This window comes from Schistocerca cancellata, chromosome 2 (assembly GCF_023864275.1).
Source record: "Schistocerca cancellata isolate TAMUIC-IGC-003103 chromosome 2, iqSchCanc2.1, whole genome shotgun sequence".
Taxonomy (NCBI): Eukaryota; Metazoa; Arthropoda; class Insecta; order Orthoptera; family Acrididae; genus Schistocerca; species Schistocerca cancellata.
Window position 1 is genome coordinate 768679993 of NC_064627.1, and position 26970 is coordinate 768706962.

The 26970-nt window shown below is 40.2% G+C and overlaps 1 protein-coding gene across 1 annotated transcript in view; it reads left to right on the top strand.

The window, feature by feature from the left end:
* The window catches only part of LOC126162594 (uncharacterized), a 176820-nt gene that overhangs the window by 14914 nt on the left and 134936 nt on the right, over positions 1 to 26970 (top strand). Inside the window, exon 2 of the mRNA XM_049919197.1 lies at positions 18729 to 18818. Coding sequence (XP_049775154.1) covers positions 18729 to 18818 — 90 coding nt within the window. The remainder of the gene's footprint in view (positions 1 to 18728; positions 18819 to 26970) is intronic.

Sequence of the window (26970 nt, forward strand, 5' to 3'; positions counted from 1 at the left end):
CAATACATCAATTAAAGCGAATTTTACAAACTGTGTTACATAAAGTACAGAAGTAGACGTACTAAAAACAAGAACAAAATCTACATGAAGAATATGGAGTCATGTGTATCACCTTTCAAAGTGGGAACTTAACTGATAAAGTTATTATTGATAAAGTTGATATTGAGAGTGGTATTGATGTTCAGTCCCAATGGGGCACTGTTAAGTGGGGCGTTCCCCAAGGGTCGGTGCTGGGGCCACTGCTGTTTCTTATTTATGTAAATGATATGCCTTCTAGTATTACAGATGATTCAAAAATATTTCTGTTTGCTGATGACACCAGCTTGGTAGTGAAGGATCTTGTATGTAATATTGAAACAGTATCAAATAATGTAGTTCATGAAATAAGTTCGTGGCTTGTGGAAAATAATTTGATGCTAAATCACAGTAAGACTCAGTTTTTACAGTTTCTAACTCACAATTAAACAAGAACCGATATTTTGATCAGACAGAATGGGCATATTATAAGCGATACGGAACAGTTCAAGTTCTTAGGCGTTCGGATAGATAGTAAGCTGTTGTGGAAAGCCCATGTCCAGGATCTTGTTGAGAAACTAAATGTTGCATTATTTACCATTAGAACAGTATCTGAAATAAGTGACAGTTCAACACAAAAAATAGTCTACTTCGCATATTTTCATACGCTTATGTCGTATGGTATTATTTTTTGGGGTAATTCTTCTGATTCAAAAAGGGTATTTTTGGCTCAAAAACGGGCTGTTCGAGCTATATGTGGTGTAAGTTCGAGAACCTCTTGTCAACCCCTATTCAATAGTCTGGGAATTCTGACATTACCCTCACAGTATATATTTTCTTTAATGTCGTTTGTTGTTAGCAATATTAGCCTATTCCCAAGAGTTAGCAGCTTTCACTCAGTTAATACTAGGCAGAAATCAAATCTGCATGTGGAATGCACTTCCTTGACTCTTGTGCAGAGAACTCAAAAATCTTAGCAGTAGCCCAAACTCTTTTAAGTCTAAACTGAAGAGTTTCCTCATGGCTCACTCCTTCTACTCTGTCGAGGAGCTCCTGGAAGAGCTAAAAAATTAAGCAAATTCCAGTGTTACATTGTTGATTTTCTTTATTTAAACTTACGACTTGTCACCTGAATATGTTTTTTATATTTCATTTTATCTGTTTCTACTATCGTGTTGTAGTTTCATGTATTGACTCGTTCCATGACCATGGAGACTTCTCCTTAATTTGGTCCCACGGAACAATAAATAAATAAAAGTTACAACCTCAAAGTACGGGCTTCCCGCGTCTGTTCACATTTTCTTAAAACGCAAAGAGGCCGAATCTTGCAAGAAAGGGAAAACTAGTTTTATATCGTCAATTCATAAAAACTAAATCGGGTATTTGCATTATCTATCTTACGTGTATTGTCCGACGAGGAGTGATGTCATGGTTGAGGCAACCCAGTTAGTTTACATCCATATTACTGTACATTCTATTACACAGTAAGACATCTATAAATAGGTATTTAATTTGAGAAAATCTTAATGTTCCAAGATACACCAGTGAATGCGATGTTGTTGATTAGTCCGTAATCGTTTCTCTCTACCTTAGCATACCGAACGAGGTGGCGCAGTGGCTAGCACACTGGACTCGCATTCGGGAGGATGACGGTTCAAACCCGCGTCCGTCCATCTTGATTTAGGTTTTCCGTGATTTCTCTAAATCGCTTCAGGCAAATGCCGGGATGGTTCCTTTGAAAGGGCACGGCCGATTCCATCCTTTCCTAATCCGAGCTTGTGCTTCGTGTCTGATGAACTTGTTGTCGATGAGACCTTAAACACTAGTTTCCTCCTCTTCCTCCTATACCACAATTCCATAATGTGTCGCTTCTCATGTCTATAACGGTACAAAGAGCCGTCATTAATTAGACTCAGCAATATCTTGGACGACTTTCTGATAGCCTACCATGAGGTCACTGTCATCAGTTCACATAATGCTGGTGAGAATCACTCATATTTACCTCCAACATAGAATGAAAATATCTAACTAAGGCGTAACAGACATTTTTAGCTCTAGGAGGTGACACATTTCATGCAAACGGCATCATTATTCATTGTCAACTTACTTAAATGGAAAAATAATAAAAAACTCCTGAATTTTCGACACACTTAGAATGCCGCAAATTTATGATCCACCTTTATAAAAACTATTAATGAAAACATGGTGTCCACTGAACTGGTGACAGTAAAATTGATGAGAATTTGCCAGAACCTTGGGGTTTGACACTGCAGCCTCTCACCGATGTGGTTGTCTCGGTATTCCCAAGACTGCAGTCCCTACCCTGGAAATACCATTCGTAGTTAAATCTGGCTTAACCTCTGATGAAGGGTCGTTGCATATACCAAAATGCTTGTGATTTGTGTAAGATGCATTCTGCATGATTCCATGCTACATTGCTTGTGTTTTACGTTATTTTAACGAGGTATAGGGAACTATGTCATGATTCGTGTACAATGGTTGGAAAAGCCGATAGAAAACCATAATTTTATATGGGAGGTAGATCAACGGTTTCTTGTTCACACCAAACGATCAATCCATTTCGACTACTCTCCTTATACAGGAAAATAATGTCAGAGAATGTTCGAACACTGGATTCACGTCCTAAAGTCAAAGTAAAAAGAGATCTCAGAACGCCGAACCAAAATTTATTTTTGTCAAGATACAACAATAAAATTATAATTTCTCCTCTTGGCTGTCGTTACTGCTGGCTTCATATGCACTATCATCGCGTGTAGCGTGCTTTCATATCTTATTTCATTTATACTGATAGTTATACAATTTTAAACATGGCAGTGAGACAGCAACCGCATAAGAATACGATATGTACGAGTATAATACAACCAACCAATTGCAAAAAGATTTTACTTTAACATGGTATCGACACCAAGTACGGGTGTCTTCATCAGAAAAACCAAACAATTAATGAAGTAGCAGATGAAGGGATTTAAGAATGAAATGTTCTCGTCATATTTATTGGATTTTCTAATGAAGGCACTCACAGTCTGTGCCGAAATCAGGTTAAAGAGAAAATCTTGTTGCAGTTGGTTGGCTGTATTATACATATCATATACTGAGAATATTGGTTAATGTATTGCTGCTAATTATGTCTCTTTTGATTTAACTCACAATGTGCAGTTAAGTACAAATTCGGGTTCGTTTTTACGCGATATCGTCAGTGTCCTACGCTAGATACATTAAGCTCGTAATCGAAAATTCTATACTGATCTTTAATTTAAATCTTCCTATATTCCTCTGATCACAGGTATGATACAAAAAGAAAGCCATTCATTCTGTGAATCTTCAGACGAAATTTTGACGTCGTGTGAAAACGAGTCACAATCCATTCATTTAACTTTTTTAAAGGAATCTTGATGTTCTGTATGAATGAAATTTTTTAGTTCTCCTCGAATGTTATCGCGTTGTAAGTTTCATAAGACAAGATGAGGCACAACATGGGAATCCACTAAATGATTTACATGGCAGGGGATTGAAACTGGCACACCTCTTACGAAGTACTTTGAAGTGCGCGCTCAATATTGAAATCGGATGTCCCTTCCCTTACTGTCGTGTGTTAATGAAAATTTTCTGTTTTCTCTTTTCCGACTGTTTCACTTACCGTTAAGTAAGGTATCGGTATTTTGCTATCTGACTCCCTTTGATCAAAAGTTGCTATCTCTCTTCATTAACAAAACTATACTTCGGAGTTAACAAAAGTCATTACAGCGTCAGGGTGTGAGCATTCGGCGGTTCTGTTGCGCTCTAGAATAGTTAAGGTCGCTTATGGATCTTAGAAAGACTGCATACTCAAGTTTGACTGCAAATACGTCTACAATAAAAATCCAAGAGACAAAGTGACACGGCAGCCATTTTTCACGTTTAGAGTAGACCACGCAACTAATTTGGAAAATAAAAAATCTTGTACCTGCAATAAACGATCAGCTGTTATATTGTGACTAGATATTAGGTCCACGCTTGATTAAACGTGTCAACTGGATACTATGAGAGGGAGGGTGCCAATAAACATGCGCTGTAGATACCTCAGGTCTTAACCCATAGGATATTTGCTCCTTTATCCAGAAACCATCTCTGCTGCATGTAGAAGCTCAACAGGGAAAGAAATTCCCATAAAAATTGTTTCGTGGCATTGAGACACTGTTGTATTTTCTACATGACGAAACTTTGGTGATGTGCTTTAAAGTTTATGTATTCAGACATCGATTCTTTGTTCTAGGAGGATCACAGTGACAATGTGTAAGAAATATTGTCCAGCAATCATTCCAAAAGATCCCACACGACCATATAAACCATAGTACTGAAACGGTAAAAACAGCAATTTCATGTTGTTTCCTTTCTGATAGCTCTTGATTGTCTCTACTTATTAACAAGAAAAGAGTATTTATGTTGGTGACATGGATGTCCGCAGAAATTTTACCAAGAGGGAGGAAAATTCTGCAATTGACATTTGTTATGGTAATTATTCAGTGAGTATGGAAACGTGTCTCCAGGAACTGAATTTGATAAGAGTTACACAAAATTTTTGCACATCAGACGACTGATAATCTCCAGTTAGTATTCTAAGATATATCGAAACGGCAAGCAAATTCAACTGCATTCGCAAAGGGCAACGTTTTATGTTATCAATATGGATATAGGCGCAACTCTTTTGATTCAATGATCAAAACTTCCATCTTCATTATGACTAAATCCGGCATATCCAAAGAGCTATGAAATATAGCGAGAAAATATGTACAAAAATTATTTATAGCTCCATAATGTGGTAAGAAACGAAAATTAAAATCTGAAATAGAAGAAAATGAGAACGACTGAGAAAACCGTGTTGAATATCAACAAAAGTAGCCAACATTAACACTCCTCGGAGTAACTGGTTGTAAACTATGAAAAAAGGAGTATTAGATATGATAACACGTCCGATCACATTAATATACTTATCTCATCAGTTTTACGCTTTCTGTTGTTTAATAATGAGCAGCATAATTAAAAATGAACAAAATGTGTCAAAAACCTACTTTTTTTTTTTTTGTTTGGTGACGCAAAGTGTAGCCTAGAGCCTGTAACAGAGTAGATGAACGTGATAAATCTTTCAAACCCACACTCAAACTGGCTAGTAGAATCGACTTTTAATAGCCTAGGAATGAACCAAGTCACCTTCGTCTCTTCAGGTTGTCGCACAATCGTGCACTCAGACCAAGTGGACAGCAGAATTCGTAGCTCTATGACTGCAAGCGGTGATGTGTTACACTCCGTAGAGTTGAGAAAGTTCCAGTTCCTAGACATGACATTTTGCCTACCTTGAAATTTTATATTTTCTTTCCCTCGACTATCGCATAAAATGGGATATCTCTTTCGACTGAAGCATTTGGACTCATACATTACAGACGACTGTGTTCCTCAAAGTCTACTGCAATCGCTCTGACGTTTAAAACTGAATGCAACTTTTGCAAGATATCACGGGTCTTCTTTGTCCTCAGACGAACAGTAAATTACTATTGAGATTCCGTTATGTTACAAGAGGAGGGGCGATCTTGAAGAAGCAGAGAACAGATGATGGGTACGTGAATACTGCTGTCATGTTTATGTCGTGCTAGGAATCCGCATGTGAGAATGGTGGTCCGGTCCCTTCCTGCTCCTCAGCAAGCGCTGTACGAGGAAGGGACAAAAAGAAAAAAAAAATGTAGCACATTACTTCAGGAATGTTCTATAAAGGTTCGTATCCATCTTGACTGCAAAATAGCGCTGGAAATATCACCGTGCAGAGGAATAAGTGTGATATCTCCTGAACAGCGTGAAAACCAAAAAATTCGCAAGACAGGTAGTCACTGCTAAGTCACACTACATCCCGCCGCGCCAGGCAGTGTTACTCTGCAGTTTAGTAACGTCAAAGGCGATCGTTGGTAGAAATTCGAGGTAACTCCGTAATGAACAAATAGTCGCATCCAGATTCCAGGAGGGGAGAGTGCTGCTTCTTGCCCCGCCTTGTGGACGCCTATGGTTTGTAATTAAGCACGCGGCGAGTTTAGCCGAGCTAGAATGCATCGCCAGAAATCGGAATGTGGGGCAGATCTAAACTTAGACTGTGCCATGTGCCAACCCTACAATGTGTGGAATTTAGCACTTCGTTAACACACAACTAAGTGAACCCCACAAACATCTTACAATGAACGGAGACACAAGTAACAACGGCAAATTAACGATAAAGGAAACACAATGTCTGATAACAAAGACGATAGTAAATACCGAAGTGTTAACAGTACGCCAAGAGTGATGCTCAGTTTCTTTACATGCTACACGAAATTTAATACTAACGGATAAACTGGAGGAGACAAAATGCAAGAGCACTGTTCGGCGAGCATTCTGCAGCGTAAAATATCACTGTTCTGAAAGTAAAGGCAAGAACAACGAAGTCATAGATACAAAATAATTGTAGAGTACCTGAATGCTATAAAACATCGGCTTATTGAACAGCGTCCAACTATTCATATATTTATTTTGAAAAATGTCCTTGATTCGTAGTACGATTTTATAAATTAGAATAATTTCTCACTGCTCTTTTCTGAAAGCAAAATTCGAATCACATCTCTCTCTACTTTGGCACAAACATCTGTGACTCATTTCACGGAGTTTGGCATATCATGGAACAAGCATGCTGCCGGCCGTTGTGGCCTAGCGGTTCTAGGCGCTTCAGTCTGGAACCGCGCGACCGCTACGGTCGCAGGTTGGAATCCTGCCTCGGGCATGGATGTGTGTGCTGTCCTTAAGTTAGTTAGGTTAAAGTAGTTCTAGGTTTTAGAGGACTGATGACCAAAGAAGTTAACTCCCATAGTGCTCAGAGCCATTTGAACAAGCATGCTCTTAGAATATTGCATCATTGAATATTGCATTATTTGTCTTGATCGCAAGAAAACAATAATCCTGATAACCAAAATTGGTTCAAATGGCTCTGAGCACTATGGGACTTAACTTCTGAGGTCATCAGTCCCCTAGAACTCAGAACTATTTAAACCTAACTAACCTAAAGACATCACACACATCCACGCCCGAGACAGGATTCAAACCTGCGACCGTAGCGGTTGCGCGGTTCTAGACTGAAGCGCCTAGAACCGTTCGGCAACTGTGGCCGGCTCCTGATAACCGTTTTCAGCTGGCAACAGTCACCTTCAGACCACAAAAAGAAAACACAGGCAAATTAATTTGAAATAAAAGAAACAGGAAGACGAAAGAAAACGTACGTATATAATCCTTATAGCTGCAGCAGAAAGCGGCGGACAATATACACAGTAGTCTACACAGCAGTCAAATGACAGGCAGCTTTGTACTTCGCTAACGACACATAACTAGGGTATCCTTATAGCTACACCAGAAAGCGGCGGACAATATACACAGGCAGTGTACACGGCAGTCAAAATGACAGGCAGCTTTGTACTTCGCTAACGACACATGACACATAACCTGGGTAGTATCGGCCCGTATAGGTAATTTTTCTTTCCTCTCTCTCTGTGTCTGCATTATTCCAAATTATAACAGTATGTGATTAAGTTAATTTGTGTTTTATTTCTTTTTGAGTGGTACGAAAGTAGTTGGTGCGAACTGAACTGGGCACCAGAATTATTGCTGTTTTCGCGATGAACATTAATAAAAAAATTATTTGTGGTTTAAATGGTTCAAATGGCTCTGAGCACTATGGGACTTAACTTCTGAGGTCATCAGTCCCCTAAAACCTGGAACTACTTTAACCTAACTAACCTAAGGACAGCACACACATCCATGCCCGAGGCAGGATTCCAACCTGCGACCGTAGCGGTCGCGCGGTTCCAGACTGAAGCGCCTAGAACCGATCGGCCACAATGGCCGGCACCGAACGCATTTCTGGTGACTGTAAATCCACCTCAAAATTAAGAGTACGTAATGTGCGGCAATCTTGTATTCTCCTGCGTTTGCACATTCTATTGCAAGGGCAACCTACTGTTCCCTTGCACTTACATAATCTGTTGGGTTGTTATTCTTATCATTCAGCATCTGCGCAACGTTTTGAATCCAGAGGGTACTATTGATACGCATGGCGAATGGACATTGGACCTTACCCATCAGCTCTTGTGTGCATTAACGCCTTCAGGAAGAAAAACTTGCTTACTCTCGTTCGATGTTACGTTTGTATTTTCCTGATTTACTACTCAACCACGTTATTATTGGAGTTGGGTGTTATTGGAAACAAGCGGAGACGTTACAGTCAACAAGTGTAGAGATGGCTATAGGAAACTAATCGCACTCTCAATGCTTTCAGGTGAATTGCGCATATACTGCCAACCCAGATCACCAGCTGACTCACGATAAGCGAACGTAAACTCACTCCCAGGTGCGATAATATCGTGGTAGACTAATAGATCTATGTAATTCTCGTTACACGACACTGCAGAATTTATTGTTGTTCTGTGTGAATACAACTAACTTGTGATACAGTTGCAGAAGTTCAGTACTCTTCCTGGTATAAAAATACAAATACTTACGTATCATAGTGGATTTCCAGAATCAATTTTCACTCTACAAGAGGGAGTGGGCTGATCTGAATCTTCCTGGCATTTAAAACTGTGTGCGGGACCGGGACTCGAGCATAGGATCCTTGCCTGCACATGAAACTATGATTTCATACGTAACTCACTTTCCGAAAATTCATAAAATATCATTTTAACGATTATTAAATTGTCCTGTTGGTGACTGGGTGCTTATTTCACTTACTTTATCAAAATGAGTAAGTAGGTCGGATTGTGGGAAGAAGGGAAAAATCGTCTTCGTTTTCTTCAAAGGAATCATCCTGGCATTTACACTGAGCGATGTATGAAATAAAGGAAAATGTAAATCTGGATGAACCTGCGCGGGTTTGAACCCCGGTCATCCCGAATGCGAATCCAATGTCCCACCACCATAGCGTGCCCCGAACGATATATTTTCGTATAGTCCCTATGTTCCCTGCGCTATGAGAGCTTCTGATTTCATCTTATGTATTTTCGGTAAACAAAGGTTAATCATTCCACGAGGTGAGGATGAATACTGTCAGCGAGTGTTACAAACAAATGACTTTTTCCGCTTTAGGTGCCCGCTTCTTACGAGTGCGCCTGATATCTTCCAACGGTTGTTCTTACCAGGTGATGATGTCTCCTACTGAAATGTTTTTTCTTTCCCATTCCCCCCTGATGGGGATGGCGAGCCCAGCTTCGAACAGACTGATAGGTTCATTTAGGCCAAAGTTATGTCCTTCTACTGTGGTGATTATTTATTAAGTATTTGGATTTTATCTCTTTGACTGTACCAGGGAGGAAATTATAAAACCTCCATTCGTCCAAGTTCCGAGGAAAAACCTATCTTAAGAAGACCTCAGTAAGATTTCATGTAAGTTAGATCACTCTTCTTCCTGACTGAGTTCTTTGAGATGTCGTAAAATATGATTTTCTTGTAGATTTGCCTGCATATTATTTTCCTAAGGTAGATTGATTGTAAGGCTTCAGAAGCTTTGTTTGGAGGGTATGGATATTGTGGAAAAATAAGTTTAAATGGGGACCGGTTTAGCATTTCTGTTGTTTTGGTTTCTATTCGCAATCTTGTCAATCCAAAGTTTGCAGTTAATTTAATTTAATTTAATTACATTTAATTAATAAATTTAATTTAATTTAAAGTCCTCTCCTACTGGTGCTTGGATTCAGTCTTTATACTATTCTTAAATCCTATCGGTGCTGAAAATTTTTGCCGTGTGTGCTGAAACTGCTACCCATATCAGCGCTACATATTCTAATATTGATCGTAGGCTCAGATACTCCATGCCATTTTCCTTTTATTAATTTTCATAAACTTAGTGTGTTCCTTGCTTTCATGATTAATTAATTGACTGCTTGCTGTTATGTCATCTTTGCGTCAATAGCGATTCAAGGTATTTAATGGATTTCGTTGGTCTCATTTGTTTTCCTCATAATGTTAATGTAAAATCTTCTGCGTTTTGCGGATCGTAATTCGTCAAATTTCTATGATGATTTCTATTTGGCTTTTCTGAGCATCGGGCATATTTTCCATTTGGCAAGGCACCGTTCAAATACAGTGATATATTGTGGTGCTAATCTATGTAGGATTTAAGTTGCAGATGCATGGCACCAGTAAGCCGTATCATATGCATAAAAGCCTCCACTTGATTGGTGGAGAAATATCTGATGTATATAATGTATAAAGAAAAGGTGATAATTTTGCTCCTTGAGGTTCTCCAGAGACTGGATAAATGGTGTTGATTTGGGGTCATTTATGAATATCGATGTTGGTCTCTTATCAAGTGAACTTGCTATTAGTTTTACCAATTTAATCGGAAAGCTACGTTTTATTAATTTATTAGTAAGTCCCGAGTGCAGGCTAACGTATCGTCAGGCACTGTGCTAACGTAGCCATCTTAGCTGACACTCGTCTAGCTGGAGCATCTATTAAGAATCTGCCCTCGTCGTACGTCGCACTTACCACAGAGCCAGGGACATAATTATGTTCAAAGAATGCTGACTAAGTACTGCGTGAGATGATCGCGATAACAAAAGACCGTCACGATATGTGCTCTTTCAGTAATACCTTTTTTTTTAAATTGTTTCGTTTTAGTATCAACGGCTATTTACTATTGCATACACTCTCAGAACTCACCATTTCTGCATCGGTAAGGACAGAAACTAAACCTACTGGCACTGTACTCTCTGTTCGTCCTCACTCTATACTCGAACCCACCTCTCGCAGCTTAAGTATATTCAGCAGACAGAGGCGATTCCTGCTCCGCATGCTGCCTGCCCACAAAAACAATGCGTGGAACAAGAAAGTCGGTGGCGAAGAATTCGGAGGGGCCCTGGGAGGAGGTCCAAGGCGAGCCGAGCGCACAGCGACGCTGTTGCATCAGCGAAACGCCACGCATGCCAAGGGCGTCCCGCTTTGTCTCAAAAAACCGCTGCGCTCTTTCCTTTCACGAAGACAGCATACCGATCGCTGGTGCTTCACATTTCCTTAGCAAGTTTTGTTTTTTGACAGAAAGGTCACAGGAAAGAGATATAATCATCAGAAACACTGGCGAAGGGTATAAAAACATTTTTCATATTCTTCCAAGAGACAAGACATACAGGGAAGTATGTCTTCGATAGAGTTATCTACAGTCACAACTACTGCGGCAAGATGTACAGATGAACTCGCATTACGGTCGATGTACAGTGATTGATAGAAAGATAGCTACTCAAACTGGTGGCAATAATGTGCGTTTCGTGCAACTGTTACAGCGTCATGATCGGCCTCATCTTAATGCGGCTGTTGGACGCGTGAACATGGGGCTGGAGAGAACGCTGATGGCAGAGTGCATGGGTCACATTTCAGTGGTGCCAGTTGGATCTGTCAGTAGATTGCGTTTCACTAGGCATGACCTCCACCTCAATAGGTATGGGAAGGGGAGACTGGCAAAGCCTATAGGTGACAGTGTAGTGGGTAGTGGTGGGATTACTCATGGAAAAATTCCTGTAGTAGTTGGTGTTAGAACTGCACCTTTTCTAGATTGAAGTCAGCTGATAGGTATACCTGCTTGAAGGAAGTCCCTCTAACTAAGGGCTCACCTTCAGATGACGTCATGTTTCCAAGTAGAGAAGGAATTAGCATATTTCATCAAAATATAAGAGGTATTATAGACAAAGTTAGTGAACTGCTTATAGATGTTGACTCTGAAGTTATTGGTATATCGGAACACCACTTAAATAATTTGGCAATTCAGAGGCTTTCCATTTGAGACTATAGACGTATCACGGCACTGCACTGAACAGATATTTGTTGTTTATAGGTCCCCCAACTCTGACTTCAGAGCATTTCTGCTCAAGCTAGAGAAGGTTCTTGATTCATCTTGTAGGAAGTACCAGAAATTAGTTACATGTGGTGACTTCAATATAAATTTTGTATATGATGATGCAAGAAAAAGGATGTTGGTAGATCTCCTAAATTCACATAATCTGTTGCAGACTGTGCTTTTTCCAACTAGGGTGCAGGGGAACAGTAGCACAGCCATAGACAATATTTTATTCATTCTTCATTATTAGTTTGGCATTCCGTTAGTAAAAGGGTGAATGGCCTTTCAGACCATGATGCACAAATTTCGACAGTAAAAGGCTTTTGTACTCAAACAAATGTCACACGTAAGTACAAACAGTAATAGAGAGTTTTTTAAACCTTGCCAAACAACAAGAGTGGCGGGATGTTTATGGTGCCGATAACATAGATGATAAACATAATGCTTTCCTTAACACATTTCTCGTTCTCTTTGAGAGTTGCTTTCCATTAGAACGTTCTAACAGGGGTACTAGCAGTAATAGGCAGCCAGGGTGACTGAGTAGCGGGATAGGGATATCATGTAGAACAAAGCGGGAATTACATCAAAATGCTAGAAGTAGTCACAATCAAGCTATAGTAGCCCATTACAAACAGTATTGTAAGGTGGTTAAAAATGTTATTAAGAAGCCAAAGAGTATGTGGTATGCAAATAGAATAGCTACTTCACAGGATAAAACTAAAACCGTATGGTCAGTTGTGAAAGAAGTGTCTGGTCAGCAACAAAACGTCGATGATATAAAGTCAGTTCGCAGTAAAAATATTTCTGTTACTGATAAATCAGATATATGTACAATATTTAACAATCATTTTCTGAGCATTTCTGGTGAATTAAACAAAAATTTTGTTTCTACAGGGAATCATATAACTTTCTTGGCAAATGCATTTCCGAGATTGATGTCTGAAATACACATCTGTAATACAGACAAGGGGGGGGGGGGGGTGTTGGGTCAATAATTAAATCATTGAAGACTAAGGACTCTCATGGGTATGATGGAGTGCCTAGCAGAATATTCAAGTACTGTGGTGTACATGTCAGCCCTGTATTTAGTCATATTTGTAATTTTTCCTTTAGGAATGGTCAGTCTCCTGAACGATTGAAGTACTCAGTAGTAAAGCCGCTTTATAAAAAGGAAGAAAGGGATAATGTAGACAATTTCAGACCTATTTCTATGCCATCAGTGTTTAGTGTATGTAAGGATAATTGATCATTTTATATCATACGATTTGCTATCAAATGGACAGTTCGGCTTTAGAAGTCGTTTACCAACTGAAAATGCTATATTATCTTTTCTCTGTGAGGTACTGGATGGGTTAAAGAAAAGGTTTTGAACGCTAGGCATATTTTATGATTTAACTAGGGCATTGGATTGTGTTGATCACAAAATATTGCTCCAGAAGTTGGACTATTACGGAATATAGGGAGTAGCTCACAATTGGTTCACCTCTTACTTTAGCAACAGACAGCAAAAAGTCACCATTCACAATGTTGAGAATGGCTGTGATGTGATGACACTAGTTTGGTAGTAAAGGGTGTTGTGTGTAACATTCGCTCGGTTTCAAATACTGCAGTTCATGACCTAAGTTCACTGTTTGTAGAAAATAAACTATCGCTAAAACACAATAAGACTCAGTTTTTACAGTTTCTAACACACAATACCACAAAAACTGACGTTCTAATTTCACAGAATGGGCATATGATTACTGAAACTGAACAGTTCAAATTTCTAGGTGTTCAGATAGATAGTAAACTGTAGTGGAAAGCCCACGTTCGGGATTTTGTTCAAAGACTTAATGCTGCCATTTTTACTGTTCGAACGGTATCTGAAGTGAGAGATCGTTCGACACGAAAGTTAAAGTACTTTGCTTATTTTCATTGGCTTATGTCGTATGGTATTATATTTTGGGATAACTCTTCCCATTCTAAAAGGATACTTTTGGCTCACGGGCGGTTCGGGCAATAAGTGGTGTAAGTTCACGAACCTCTTGTCGACCCCTGTTCACGAGTCTGGGTATTTTGACATTGGCCTCTCAAACAATAGCCGGCCGGTGTGGCCGTGCGGTTCTAGGCATTTCAGTCTGGAGCCGCGTGACCGCTATGGTCGCAGGTTCGAATCCTGCTTCGGGCATGGATGTGTGTGATGTCCTTAGGTTAGTTAGGTTTAAGTAGTTCTAAGTTCTAGGGGACTTTTGACCACAGATGTTAAGTCCCATAGTGCTCAGAGCCATTTGAACCATTTGTTAACAATATTAGCTTATTCCCAAGAATGGGCAGCTTTCATTCAGTTAATACTCGGCAGGAATGAAACCTGCATTTGGATCGGACTTCCTTAACTCTTGTGCAGAAAGGTGTGCGGCATACTGCTGCATCCATTTTCAATAAGCTACCACTCTAATTCAATAATCTTTGCAGTCATTCACGCTCATCAAATCGAAACTGAAGAGTTTCCTCATGGCTCACTCCTTCTATTCTGTCGAGGACTTCCATGAAAAATTAAGCTGATTCTTGTTGTATTGTTTGCGTTTACTTAATCTTATGGATTGTCTGTTTTCGGGTTCATAAACATTTTACTTTTATCTGCTATTACTTTTATGTTGTATTTTCATGTACTGACACGTTCCACGCCCTTGGAGATTTGCTCCTCAATTTGGTCCTACGGAACTTGACATGTAAATAAAATAAAATAATAGCAACAAAGACGTGCAGAACGACGAATGACTTACAAGAACAATAAAATAAGCGGTATCTATGGAATTCTTCATCTCTCTTTCAACAGTGAAAGTAGTCAATTTAAGATTCTGAGGGAAGATAAAAGTTTAATGTCTTCAATGCCGATAGACGGACAGAGCCTCGGAACGGAGGAGGACTGGGAAGTAATTCGGCTTTATCCATGTCAGAGGAGGTAACTACACCGTCAAAAACTGATCACCGCGACGTGACATCTCGCTGTTAACGTGTCATCATCATCAGTTTTCTGCTATATTAGCACGTCCCCTGCGTTTCTATTACATGTGACCTAATGCTTCAATACATCATCCGTCATCTGCAATCTCTTCCTACTTCGCCTGCTCTTTCCTTCCGCATACTCTTCTAACTGTTTTTATAAGCCCCTCCTTCATTATTAATATACATTCAATCCAGTTTCGTTTCCTTCTTTTTGTTACGCCCAGTAATTGTCTTTGTTCTCCCACTCTTCTCAGTACCTTTTCATTTTCACTCCATCTATCCAATTCATGTTTTCCATCCTCCACCATGTCCACATTTCTAAAGCTTTCAGCCTTATTCTACCCTTCTTTCTCAGTGTCCAAGTTTCAGCGTCATACACGAAGACACTCCATACAAAACATTTTATTGGCCATTTTCCTAAATCTTTGTCCACTTTGCTACAGAAAATTATTCTTTTTTATATAAAATTACCGAATAACACAAAAATAGTCTCAACTCAGCGAGTAGCAGCATCCACAAGTTTCTTGGGGTATGCCATATCCACCTAAACCCATTCATTATTGATTAGCCCAGAAGAGTTAACGAACTGCGCTTTCCCAAACAGTCCCAGACATTTTCTGTGGAATTAAGTTCGCGTGAATTAGCGGGTCAGCTGACGTGCGATAGGGAACCTGAGTTGCTGTAAAACCAGAAACGTAATCGTACAGCCCTGTTAACACAGCTGTTCTAATCTCGGAGGGGCGGGAGTGTCCTCCGAATACTCATGAAGTTTTAGAATAAAAGGCAATACGCGGTAACCGAGAACGTAGCACTAAAGATTCTAGCTCATTCTCAAGGTAACCTGAATGGATGGGCCAAAGTAATGGTACGAGAAACACCCCAAAACATTACAGAACCACCTCCAGTCTTAACTACACGCTCTACACGCTACGAGTTAAACTCGTCATTCTGCCTTTGATACACTCGACGCCTTATATCGATCGAAAAGAGGTACAAACGTAACTCGTCGGACTATACTATAGGCCTGTAGTCAGCTACCGTCCAGTTTCTGTGTTTGGCCGACTGAAAACGTGTAACCATGTGCCTCTGTGAGCATTGGACTTTGCGAGATGTCCGATTCCAAATGTCCACTGCATGCAATTCGCATCGGAGTGTTCGCTCCAAAATTAATTGAGATGGACCAGCATTAACTGCAACAATTCCTACTGGATTTGTCGCTGACAAGTCGTGATACGGTCCCATCCGTTAGGATTCTTTTTTTGTGCTCACTGTTCTCAAAACTTGTTACATGGTTCCTTATAGACACGTTGGCTAGTCCACGTTGATACAACAAATCGCGCAACTTCCTCCACCGTGTAATCATGGGAAAGTTCAAACACGGAACTTCCTTCCTACCGCTCTGCCACGTCTCCATGGCGTACGTCTGATCCGTACAACTGCCATGTTAACTTCACCAGTTGATGGTCATATGACCGCCTGGTACTAAACCTACATTATGCTAACTTCATAAGTTGAGGGTCATATGACCGCCTGGTACTAAATCTACACCATCTACAGCACTCCAAATCAATCATTGTGTTCTTATAAGGAGGTGAAAAATATTTTGTACCGCGAGATTATTTTCGCAGTTACCTTACACCATTTAGGGGATAATTTGGAAAACTTAAATCCTCGTAACTGTACATTCATTTGAAGCCCGTTTCCTCCGAATGCAAGCGCAGTGTGCTCAGCACTGCATCACATGATCCAGGGTGTTACTATTCTCGAAATTCTTCTACTCCTAAAAAGTTTTCGATAGTGTTGAGCCACAGTCACGCAATATTTTTGAAAGAGTAAACGGCCGTTTGTGTATTACTATATTTATCTTCTCTAGTATCTAGATTATGCCATTACCATGTACCTCAAGTACAGTGCTAAAATCTAGCACATGCAAATAGTAAAACACATAGCAAACAATTGAAAATTTTAAAAATATATTAGATGCATACTGAAGTAAAATTACGAGATATTCCCTTACTTCCTAGATCATTAACATGTCATATCTGTTAAGGTAGTCCAAAGCACCTAAACAAGATTAACACAGGTCTTTTAAGGTGCAACTGTAAAAGGATGTAGACTCTGAAAGGCATAGTAAACATAGATGTATCACAGATATAAGTTTATACGTGTTAGGAGTCATCTGACCGCGTGTGGTTATCTTTGGAGGCATCATTCTGAATAATTATCTTTGTATTTATGTGTAACATCAGATACATACGTAGCATGAAGAAACCGAAGGCGGTAAGCAACAGATGAAATAAAGTACAGAAGCAAATGAATTGCAGTTAATGATACAGTAAAATATAATAATATGAATGAAAAATGCTAAGGAGGGGGGCGGGAAAGTGGGGGGTGGAAATGAGGGGAAAAGAAATGCGAGTAGATATTATTTATTATGTGAAGGTCGTATAAGATTAAGAAAAGGAAGAAGGTATAGGGTGTGACTGAAAGGGCAAGAGGTGGTGTAGGTGATTGGAGAGGGAGAGGCGCCTATCCTATAGAGGACAGTTAGTGGAATGGATAAGTAGGAAATCTAGTGTTGGAAGTAGGTACATGTAGGGGGGAAGGGTAGAGGGGGGATGTAGGAGTGGGGTGCTTCGAGGAGAGAAACAGCATAAGAAACATAAATGAATATTTAATTGAGTGTTAAAAAATGGGTAGATCAGAATGATGGGGGGGGGGGGGGGAGAAGATTTGAGATGGGGGGGCGGGGTCAAGAAATAACGACGGTCAGAGCGAATAACAAGGAATTGAAAGCTCAGGCGGGTGCAGGAAGAAACTACAACGGACATTACAATGTACAAGGAATTGAAGAAATGGGGGTAGGGGTTAAGAGAGTAATCCAGTGGATTGGATTATTGTTACACACTGTAGTCATGATGGAAAGGGGGGGGCGATGAGAACTCGTGGAGCGGTTGGAGAACTGGCACACATGCAGAATGAAGTTTAAGAAGACAGACAAATGGGGCAGGTGAAGAAAAAGGAGGGTAGGAAAGGGGGGGGCACAGTGGTGATGGATAGCTGGGGGGGGGGGGGGGGCAACGGTGGGGAAAGTATAACATGGGACTGCAGCCACACTGTAGCATCCAAGTGTGAATGCGAAATAAAATACAAGAATGGGAAAATATATAGCACCCATAATACGCTTACAGGAATTTAATAAAGCGTTATTAATTATATGGCGTGGGGTAATTGCTCCTTAGTAAGTAAACACATCTAAAGAAAATAACTTGGGTTCAGCAAAGCATACTGCATCCATGTGCATGTACGCCATATCTTATTAACAATAGATGCAGATCTAAATACTACAAGGAAGTTTACTTGGAGCAGGGACTTTCCTAGATGTCTAGCAGGTACAATGGACCTTAAGAATTTTCAGTTCCTTACTGTGTGTATTACTATTTGCATGTTCCAGCTTTTAGCATTGTACTTGATAATGGTATAAAAGTCGAAATCTGGGTTGTACAGAACATAAATACAGTAATACACAGTCAAATCGCGGTTACTCTTTCTTCTATTCGTCTTTGAGTAACCCGATAGCCAAAGAAGCCTATACATCTGCAAAAGTGGGAAGAACTGTTAAGGTGCGGGCAAGGATTATGAATTTAATTAAACTTCTTTTGAAAAAACTTAATACCCAAGATCGCATTCATTGCTAGTTATTCCTGATGATCCGTTTTTCAATAAAGCTCTTTCCCTGTTTTATTGTTCAATTTCACCAAAATCTTCTGAGGTTACATGATCAGTCTCCACGTGGATCATGGGAGTCATTAACCGAAATTGCACCTTTCTCTTTCAGGGTCCGCACTCTGCCTACAAACTCTAAATGAGGTCCAACAGTCGGCAAGCTGCTGTTCGCGGAGGCACAAGATGCAGCTCGTTGGAGAAGGTATGTACCCTGGCTTGCTGTCTGAAGCGCCGCCGAGACCGAAGATGAGGTTTCAGGGCACCACAGCTCATGTGAGGTGTTAGCTGGGTTCCTGATGTCACACTGGCACCAAATTTCACCACAATTCTGCCCAAAGCTGTCGTGGACGTTTCGCACGATAGCAAGGCCATTATATCCCCTCTTACTCATATTTCACAACTTCTTTTTACGACTCTGCAATAGACGTCAGAACCGCGACACGCTTACGGGTGGCAGAGAAAAACTTTTCAGACACACCGCCGCTCAGAGGCGACACGAAAAGCCCTCTAGAGATGGCGAAGGGGCGTAAATGAAACCACGCCTTCCTTTTGGACGTTGATTCCCACACATTCCGACAGTTCGCAGTGCGATGAGCAACAGCACTATGTATTTGACAATCTTTGCCACTGTTAACAACCTTAGGTGCGGTTGCCTACCCTCAGGTGCTAGAGCAGTCGCGAGGTACAATTCAGCTGAACGGGTGTCGAAGTCTCTGACAGAAAAATTTTAATGTCCTCAACAAAGGTGGGTGCGTGGCACGGAGGGCGTTGCCGAACTAGCGAGTCTTCGAGGGACATTTTACTGCTTTATTCACGTACTCCTCTGACTAGGAAACAAATCGAACTGAAGTTTGATGACAGATATAGTACATCATTACATGCTGCTTCGGCAGAGTTCATCAACGGTAGTGGCTGGCGAGTGATGCCCTCTTGTCTCTCAGTCACCCCATGACAAGGTGTTTTCATGGCGTGAGAGGCCTACGTATCGTGATATCCAGCGCAACAGTCGAACATCCTCCGTACCGAGGAAGGTCGACATCGAGGAAGGTAGAGACGGCAAAGGCAACATACAGTCTTGCGTATCTTGTTGACAACACCAAGGAGTCCTCGAAGATAGGGCAAAGTCACAGGCCTTAATACGTTATAAATGTAGCATCTGCCGCTACCAGCTATGTTAACTACAGGTAATCGTGTTGTTTACACAATGGCGCCACATACCATCATGCAGCACGCAAAACTGAGACATGTCTGAAGAGACGACGTGGTGCCACTCCTGTGCCGATTGTTAGATGTACAAAGAAGAAATTACCTAACATTATACAACAGCGGCTGCTGGCGAAAGATGTTAGAACTGTTGACTAGTCACGTGTACTGAAACTACGCTCGAAAACCTGTATGCAGTGACTCACGCAAAAGGTGGCAAACGGCCATGCTGGATGCTCCTATCAGATCGCGCAGACCGAGCGAGTAGCGGAAATTCAGTCGACAGGCTACATGACAGTTACAGTAGTCAAACACGAATCTTTGCGCCTCTTGTGAGGTTCAACTAAGAGAGAAATGTTCCTGCATACTCGGCCCTCAGTGTGGATCCAGAGAGCACATGTCCTGAAAACTCGATTACTTTCCATTATTTATGCCACAAAGTGTCATGTCTCATGAGATTCAAGCAAACAAGCAGTAATGGTTACACAACACTACCAGCGAGAAAAGGCTGTGTGTTATTTACCAGTAGGTTAACAAGCTGACTCACTAATGGAGTTTCGGCTTTCTACTCGTAGTGAGCTGTATATGTGCAAGCTATTCTATTTCCAGTAGCATGCAATACACGATGGAGGAATCTTGTCATGTTGAGTGTGATTATTCGAATGATGTGAACAGGAAAGAACTGCATAGATAACATTGTGTGCTTCACTAATCTGATATCATCGATGGCTGATGACGCGAAACTGAGCTTAGATTCCCGGTGACCATCTTAAACTTTTCACTCTGGGAATAGCGCACACGCGGTCTGGTGACACAAACTGACCAAGAAACAGCGAAATTGACGCGTTCTGCTGCAATGACGTCAAATCGAGTGGCTACCAATATGCTGGGAGCCACACGACCTATATTGTTAATTAATAGACTTTTAGTTCATAACGATGGCTAGTAAGAGGAAATAGCAGACGTCAAATTTATGATTTATACTATAGAAAAATATTCAAATAGTAATGTAAACACATTGTTTTCATTCATTTGTGCCTAGAGGATAGGGTACCTAGAAACAAATGATTTATTTTGATCAGTATTTCAGCCTAGTGACTGATTTTACAAACGCATGAAGAGGTGGTACACCAGAGACCACCATAAGCTGTTCCAAAATTTTCTCCAGATTTTGTGGTTGCTAAACATGAGAATTTGTAAATATTTCAACTTTTACATATGTAAGTGTTGCATAGCATACTAGAGCTATCTGCAGTATACTATTAAATCTATACCTACGCAGTTCTGTGACAAGTGAAATTCCATATATTTTTAAAACTGGTTACATAACGCGTGAACTATTAAACCATACTGCGTCGGTCGTACACTAGGCTGCACAGGGGGTCTTTTACCATGGAACATGAGGTATTTACAAATTTATTGAATTTCGTTAATGGGTTAACAATTTTACGTGCTTTGAAAGCGGGAACTTGTGTTAGTTACCAGCAGCTTCAGTTTCAAAGTGTATTTACCTTTTAACAAATTTTTATAGTGTTTGTTCTTAATTTTATTTCACTTACTGATTATTGGTAGTAGAGCAAAATGAAACGGTTGACTAAATACGGTATTGGTCAGCTTTTCTCTATTCAATGCTTTTAAATTTCGATAGAATATTTGCTCCTCGGTACATATAGATTGGAACATTTTCTTGCATTTGGAAAAAACCTTCATTTTCCAGAATAATTTTTGTAATTTTACAAACAGATTGCAGCAAATGAATGTCATTATTTAAAAGTCGAATAAGACACAGAGCTAGAGGTGAAAATCTGAAAACTGCTCCAAGGTACACCACTCTCCCCTACTACTGTCTTTTTATTCACTAAGAATTTACAGATACGATGATCGAAGTAAACGGAAAATAAAACATATGATAATTCGAATGAGGAGTAACACAAAGTTATTCAGTGAAAACAATACAACGTGTTTCTTTCTGAAGATCATTTAAACTGAGATTTTCCCCCCTAAATGGCTCTGAGCACTATCGGACTTAACATCTATGGTCATCAGTCCCCTAGAACTTAGAACTACTTAAACCTAATTAACCTAAGGACAGCACACAACACCCAGTCATCACGAGGCAGAGAAAATCCTCGACCCCGCCGGGAATCGAACCCGGGAACCCGGGCGTGGGAAACGAGAACGCTACCGCACGACCACGAGCTGCGGACATTTTCCCCCCTAAATAAACAGTTTAGTTCATTTTAATTTATAAGTTCAATCAAAGCAGATGTTCCGAGAGTGTCACATTTTGATTAATGTAGTCTACAGTTATCAAGTACAAATTAATTGCCGTGCTTCTGAAGAGTACTACTTACATTAACAGTACGTGATGATTCGGAACACGCCGAGGATCGCGCAACACTTCCTATGGACAGTTTGCTTATTTGTCTTGAGACTCACAACCGAGAATTGGTTGATAGAACACAGTATGTGGTTGTGGCCGTTGCGTTGCAGCACCTGCTGTCAGTTTTTAGTATGATTATCCCGAAGTTTTGAACAGTCGGAAACAATTATTCTGCTGCGTACTGTCCTACCGGGATACTGATCCTAAGCGGATGTTACAAAATGCATGAATGAAGCTAGCACATTATTTTCAAACGATGGCAAAGCAGTTTGATCTGTTTTACTGCAGTTAAAAGTAATGTCATTATTAAAAATACCTTTCAACTTGACACTCTAAGCTATGACAAAAATAATTTTATCAGATTTGCACTCAGGAAAAGTGACACATTTCACAAGAAGGGAGACCCGTGTCTGAAGTTCTGAAATGTTCCTTGTTGGTAATTCAACTATCGCGTTTTCTCGTAAGCTCCTTCATAAATGAGCATGAACTTATTGTTTGCATCGAGAACAAGCAACGCAACTGAGAAATAAAATGTTTGTAGTTGAATAACAGATCACAGGGGAATGAATTTGCACATGTATTTAGAAAATTCCATTTGTGTTCAAGAAGTTTCTTGGACATTATCATCAAATCGTCGGGTAAGGTGGTCTCAAACAGCTGTCCAAACAGTGGCGGCTTGAACGAAGTTTCGTTTTACCGCTAAGAGCTGCTGATAAAATTCCTCTATTTAACAACCAGTTTGGGTCTACGGATCATGAACAGGTTCATGAAAGTCCTTACAACATCGTTCTAGGTGATATAAAATCAATGGCGTCACACAATAAAATCGATAAATTTGTCACTGTTTTCACCTCGTCATAGAAATTAAATCTTCAGTCATAAAATGTGTCAAACAGTTCACTCGTTCATTCTATATTAATAACGCTACGATCGGAGTTTGTAGAATGCCTCGCATCATAGCGTTGTTGCTGATTATTGATAAAACGTGAATGAGTGAACTGTTTGGCACGTTTTATGATATAAATTATATTACTACGTGACAACAGTGACGAATTCATGGATTTTATATCGCTTAGTACGATGTTGTAAATGCTGTTGATGGTCCATGGTCCGAAACTGTTTGTTCCGCAAAGAGATTTTATCAGCAGCTCTTGTTGGCGATAAATAACGACGATCTTCAAATATTTACGAACGGGGGGTACTACCTTCTTAGAACTGGCTGCGTGCTTTGTACAATTTTGCTGAGGTACCTGTATCTTGTTTTAGACCCTTCTGCTTCAGTTTCTGGTTCTTATTCAGATTTTATATCTTAGTTTTCGGATCACACTTTTTGCCATATGTCACGGACTTTTGGAAGCTAATCTGATTCTTATTAGAAATAGGGGAAAGCTTTGGTTTATCCCTGTGGCACCGTCGGCAACGTCATTTGAAGTCTATGTGAAGATTTACTTATATTTCACCTATGAATTATTTGAAAAGTGCAACGCAAATTAATACTGACACCTCAGAGCGACAATCCAAGGAATGGGTTTTATTACACATTCGTTTCTCAGGCAAGCCTCTTTCCATTAGAGCTTTCAATGGGGGATGTAGGAAAACGGCGTAGTGCACATGGGGGGAGGAGAATGAAGAGTGAATTATAGTCCATTAAACAAAAATTTATTAGCTACACATATATTCTGTCTTGACTCAAACTTGGTCCACCAGGACTAATCTTATTAACATAGTTTCTTAAGATGGGTATGGATTTCCCTTCAACATTATTTACGTTTCATATCAGGAAAGGGTCTTTGTCCCTGACAGGAAATGAATACTCTTGACACGGCAATAACCTCTGAACACTGCAACACACAACTCTCCGATGAGGTTGCCAAGATTTGCATACCAACATGCACTATCATTAAAGATGGATCTCAAATCGAACAAGAACCTAAGTCCATCATACTGACTAAAGCTCCAATAATTCCAAGCTATCATTATTTTCGCTGACTTGTGAGTATTCATTCTGGTCGGGAAATTCGGCACACGTAAATTTGGATATATACAACCACGTACCGATTCCAGTCGGAAAGAAGAGCAGTTACTGAATTTTAGGATGATAATTTGATGAATCTAAGAAATAAATATTCACTTCACACGATACCAACGAGCTTTACTTCTCTTGGTTGTTAATTTAAGAAAAAGCGAGAATTACCTACATCGAAAAACGAAATGTTTAACGAATCTGATCTAAACTGGAACTTACACCTAGTGTTCTGCTAAGTGCACGATCCGCTCGCCATGCCAGCATCAAGTACAATGTCCTCTTTAAATCCTCTAGTTTCCCACGTTAGTCGCCATTGTCCGGAGCATCGTTACGAAGTGAACGGTGGCGGACCAACTGCAGAAACTGTCAGCAAGGGCCATGCATTTACCCAATCTGGAGGACGCTAAGTAGAGGCACGACGTCTTTGTTCTGGACTCACTTCAGTTAACCGAAGAAAATTTTTAACAGAGTTCGCTAGCAAATATCCATGACTTTTCGCACTGGCACGCTTTTGCAAGTGCGAACATTACAAAAAAAAAAGAAAAGGGTAGGATGCCTGTTGTCCTCGGGCAAATCGGGACACAAGCAATATTTGAACAAGATTCAACAGAAAGTTCCGAAGACTATACAAAAAGAAGTAAGAATAACTTCCCTGATCACTACTGGTAAACGTGCACATCCAACTACCCGCACATCCACACACTGAAGAGGCTTTTCTTTGAGTGGCTTATAGGAAAAGAGTAAAACAGGTTGCTGATGCGAAAAACAAAAATAAGAATCGATAAAAAATGAGTCCCTACGCAGTCCTCTTCTAGTACAGAAATACAATAACAAAAATAGGAGACCAGTCTGCTAGTCTAATTCAGAGTAGCTACGAATTACAAAGACAAATACATGACAACTGACTGAAAGAGGTCCCTATCATCACACCAATCCTAGAGAGAAAAATTATGCTGGAATAGCTATCACAATACGACAGCAGGAACTAGCATATATTTTTCATTTTTTTATTTATGATGAAATAGTAACGGTGACACAGAGGGCAATTGCAACCCCTGTGTTCATTATAGATTATTTCAAGCACTCATTAGTGGATAAACATGAATTATTTAAACTTTATAGAACAAAATGAATTGATTAATATTTTACATAAATTATACGTAAGTCATTTTCGTTAAAAGGAAAACGGTAGTATACATGATCTGCAAACAGATATCAATATGCAAAAGCAAAACTTTATTAATTTCATAATTACTTGAAACAAAGATTAACAAATTTTACAAAATTTACCTCAGGTTCAACGAACCTCTAATTGCAATAAGTCAATGATTATAGTCAAGAGGCTAGGTAGTAAATGACACGTTAGCGTCTGTGTGTCTATATCTCATTAGCATGTGTCGCAGTAGAAACATATGTAATGGCATGATAAATTGTACTCCATCCTTATTTTTGAATAATACAAGTTTACTAAAACCTCTGGATGCAATTGCCAATGTGGATCACAATACCACAGTGTTAATTGAAAATGCATAGAAACAGCGTCCTCATATGGCTGGTATCGCACAAAACGTAAAACACTTTGATCTACCTGAAGAGCCGGCCGCTGTGACCGAGCGGTTCTAGGCGCTTCAGTCTGGAACCGCGCGACCGCTACGGTCGCAGGTTCGAGTCCTGCCTCGGGCATGGATGTGTGTGATGTCCTTAGATTAGTTAGGTTTAAGTAGTTCTAAGTTCTAGGGGACTGATGACCTCAGATGTTAAGTCCCATAGTGCTCAGAGCCATTTGAACCATTTTTGATCTACCTGAAGATTTTCGTAAGAATACATTTTGCACAATAATGTGAGACACACCGCATTCTTTCACTGTTTTTTATACCATCAAACTGTTCACACGAACATCACATCAATAAACAGAGGGGAGACGATTAAATTTTTATTATAGTTGACATCTCTTCTTACGCCAAAACTGGGATGGCAGTCATTGAAAGAAAGTAAACTCACTGGAGATGTGGCATCCACATAATCTTACTCATCACTCCCATACATAGATAATTAAGAGTTTTTTTTTGTTATTTCCGCTGGATTATCTTCATTACGAAGAAATGTCCTTTGAGATACCACACAAATGATACTCTCTGGAGTATTGTGTTCATGACACCTGCAGTTCAAAGGTTCATGATTTGTCTAGGAGCTGACTGATATCAGTACACAGTCGTTAATCTCACTGATACGTTCTCTTCGTTTTTAATTGAGAAAGTTTCTATCTTTGTTACTGAAGGCGAAAGATATTTAACCAGTGTTCATGAGAAAGCTCATTAGTAATCCTTTCATAACACGTGCACAAATGCATACCACACCAAAGTAAAATATGTCTCCAGTCCATGGTGGGCTTCTCCCAATGACAGCAAATGGGCTTCTTAGATGGTGCTCCCTCACAACAAATCACAGCTTAGAAGTTCCTCAGGTATTGCTTCCACTAAGAGCTTGCACGCGAGCCACAGACAGCGATGGTGGACGGTCGCTCGGCCAGTGTGTGACGCCATGAGCGGGTCTGTTGGGCGGCGCTTATTGTGAAGCGCTCCTGCGGCAACATGAACAGAAAGCTGGCAGTCGCCAAAGCAGCAGGTATCCCCTTGAGCGTCGTCTGCAATGACCACTGAGGGCAGCTGATGGCAGGTAGTGTGAGGACAGTTGACAGCAGGTAATGCTGCCCTCGTGGCGCCAAGAGATTGAAAATGGGCC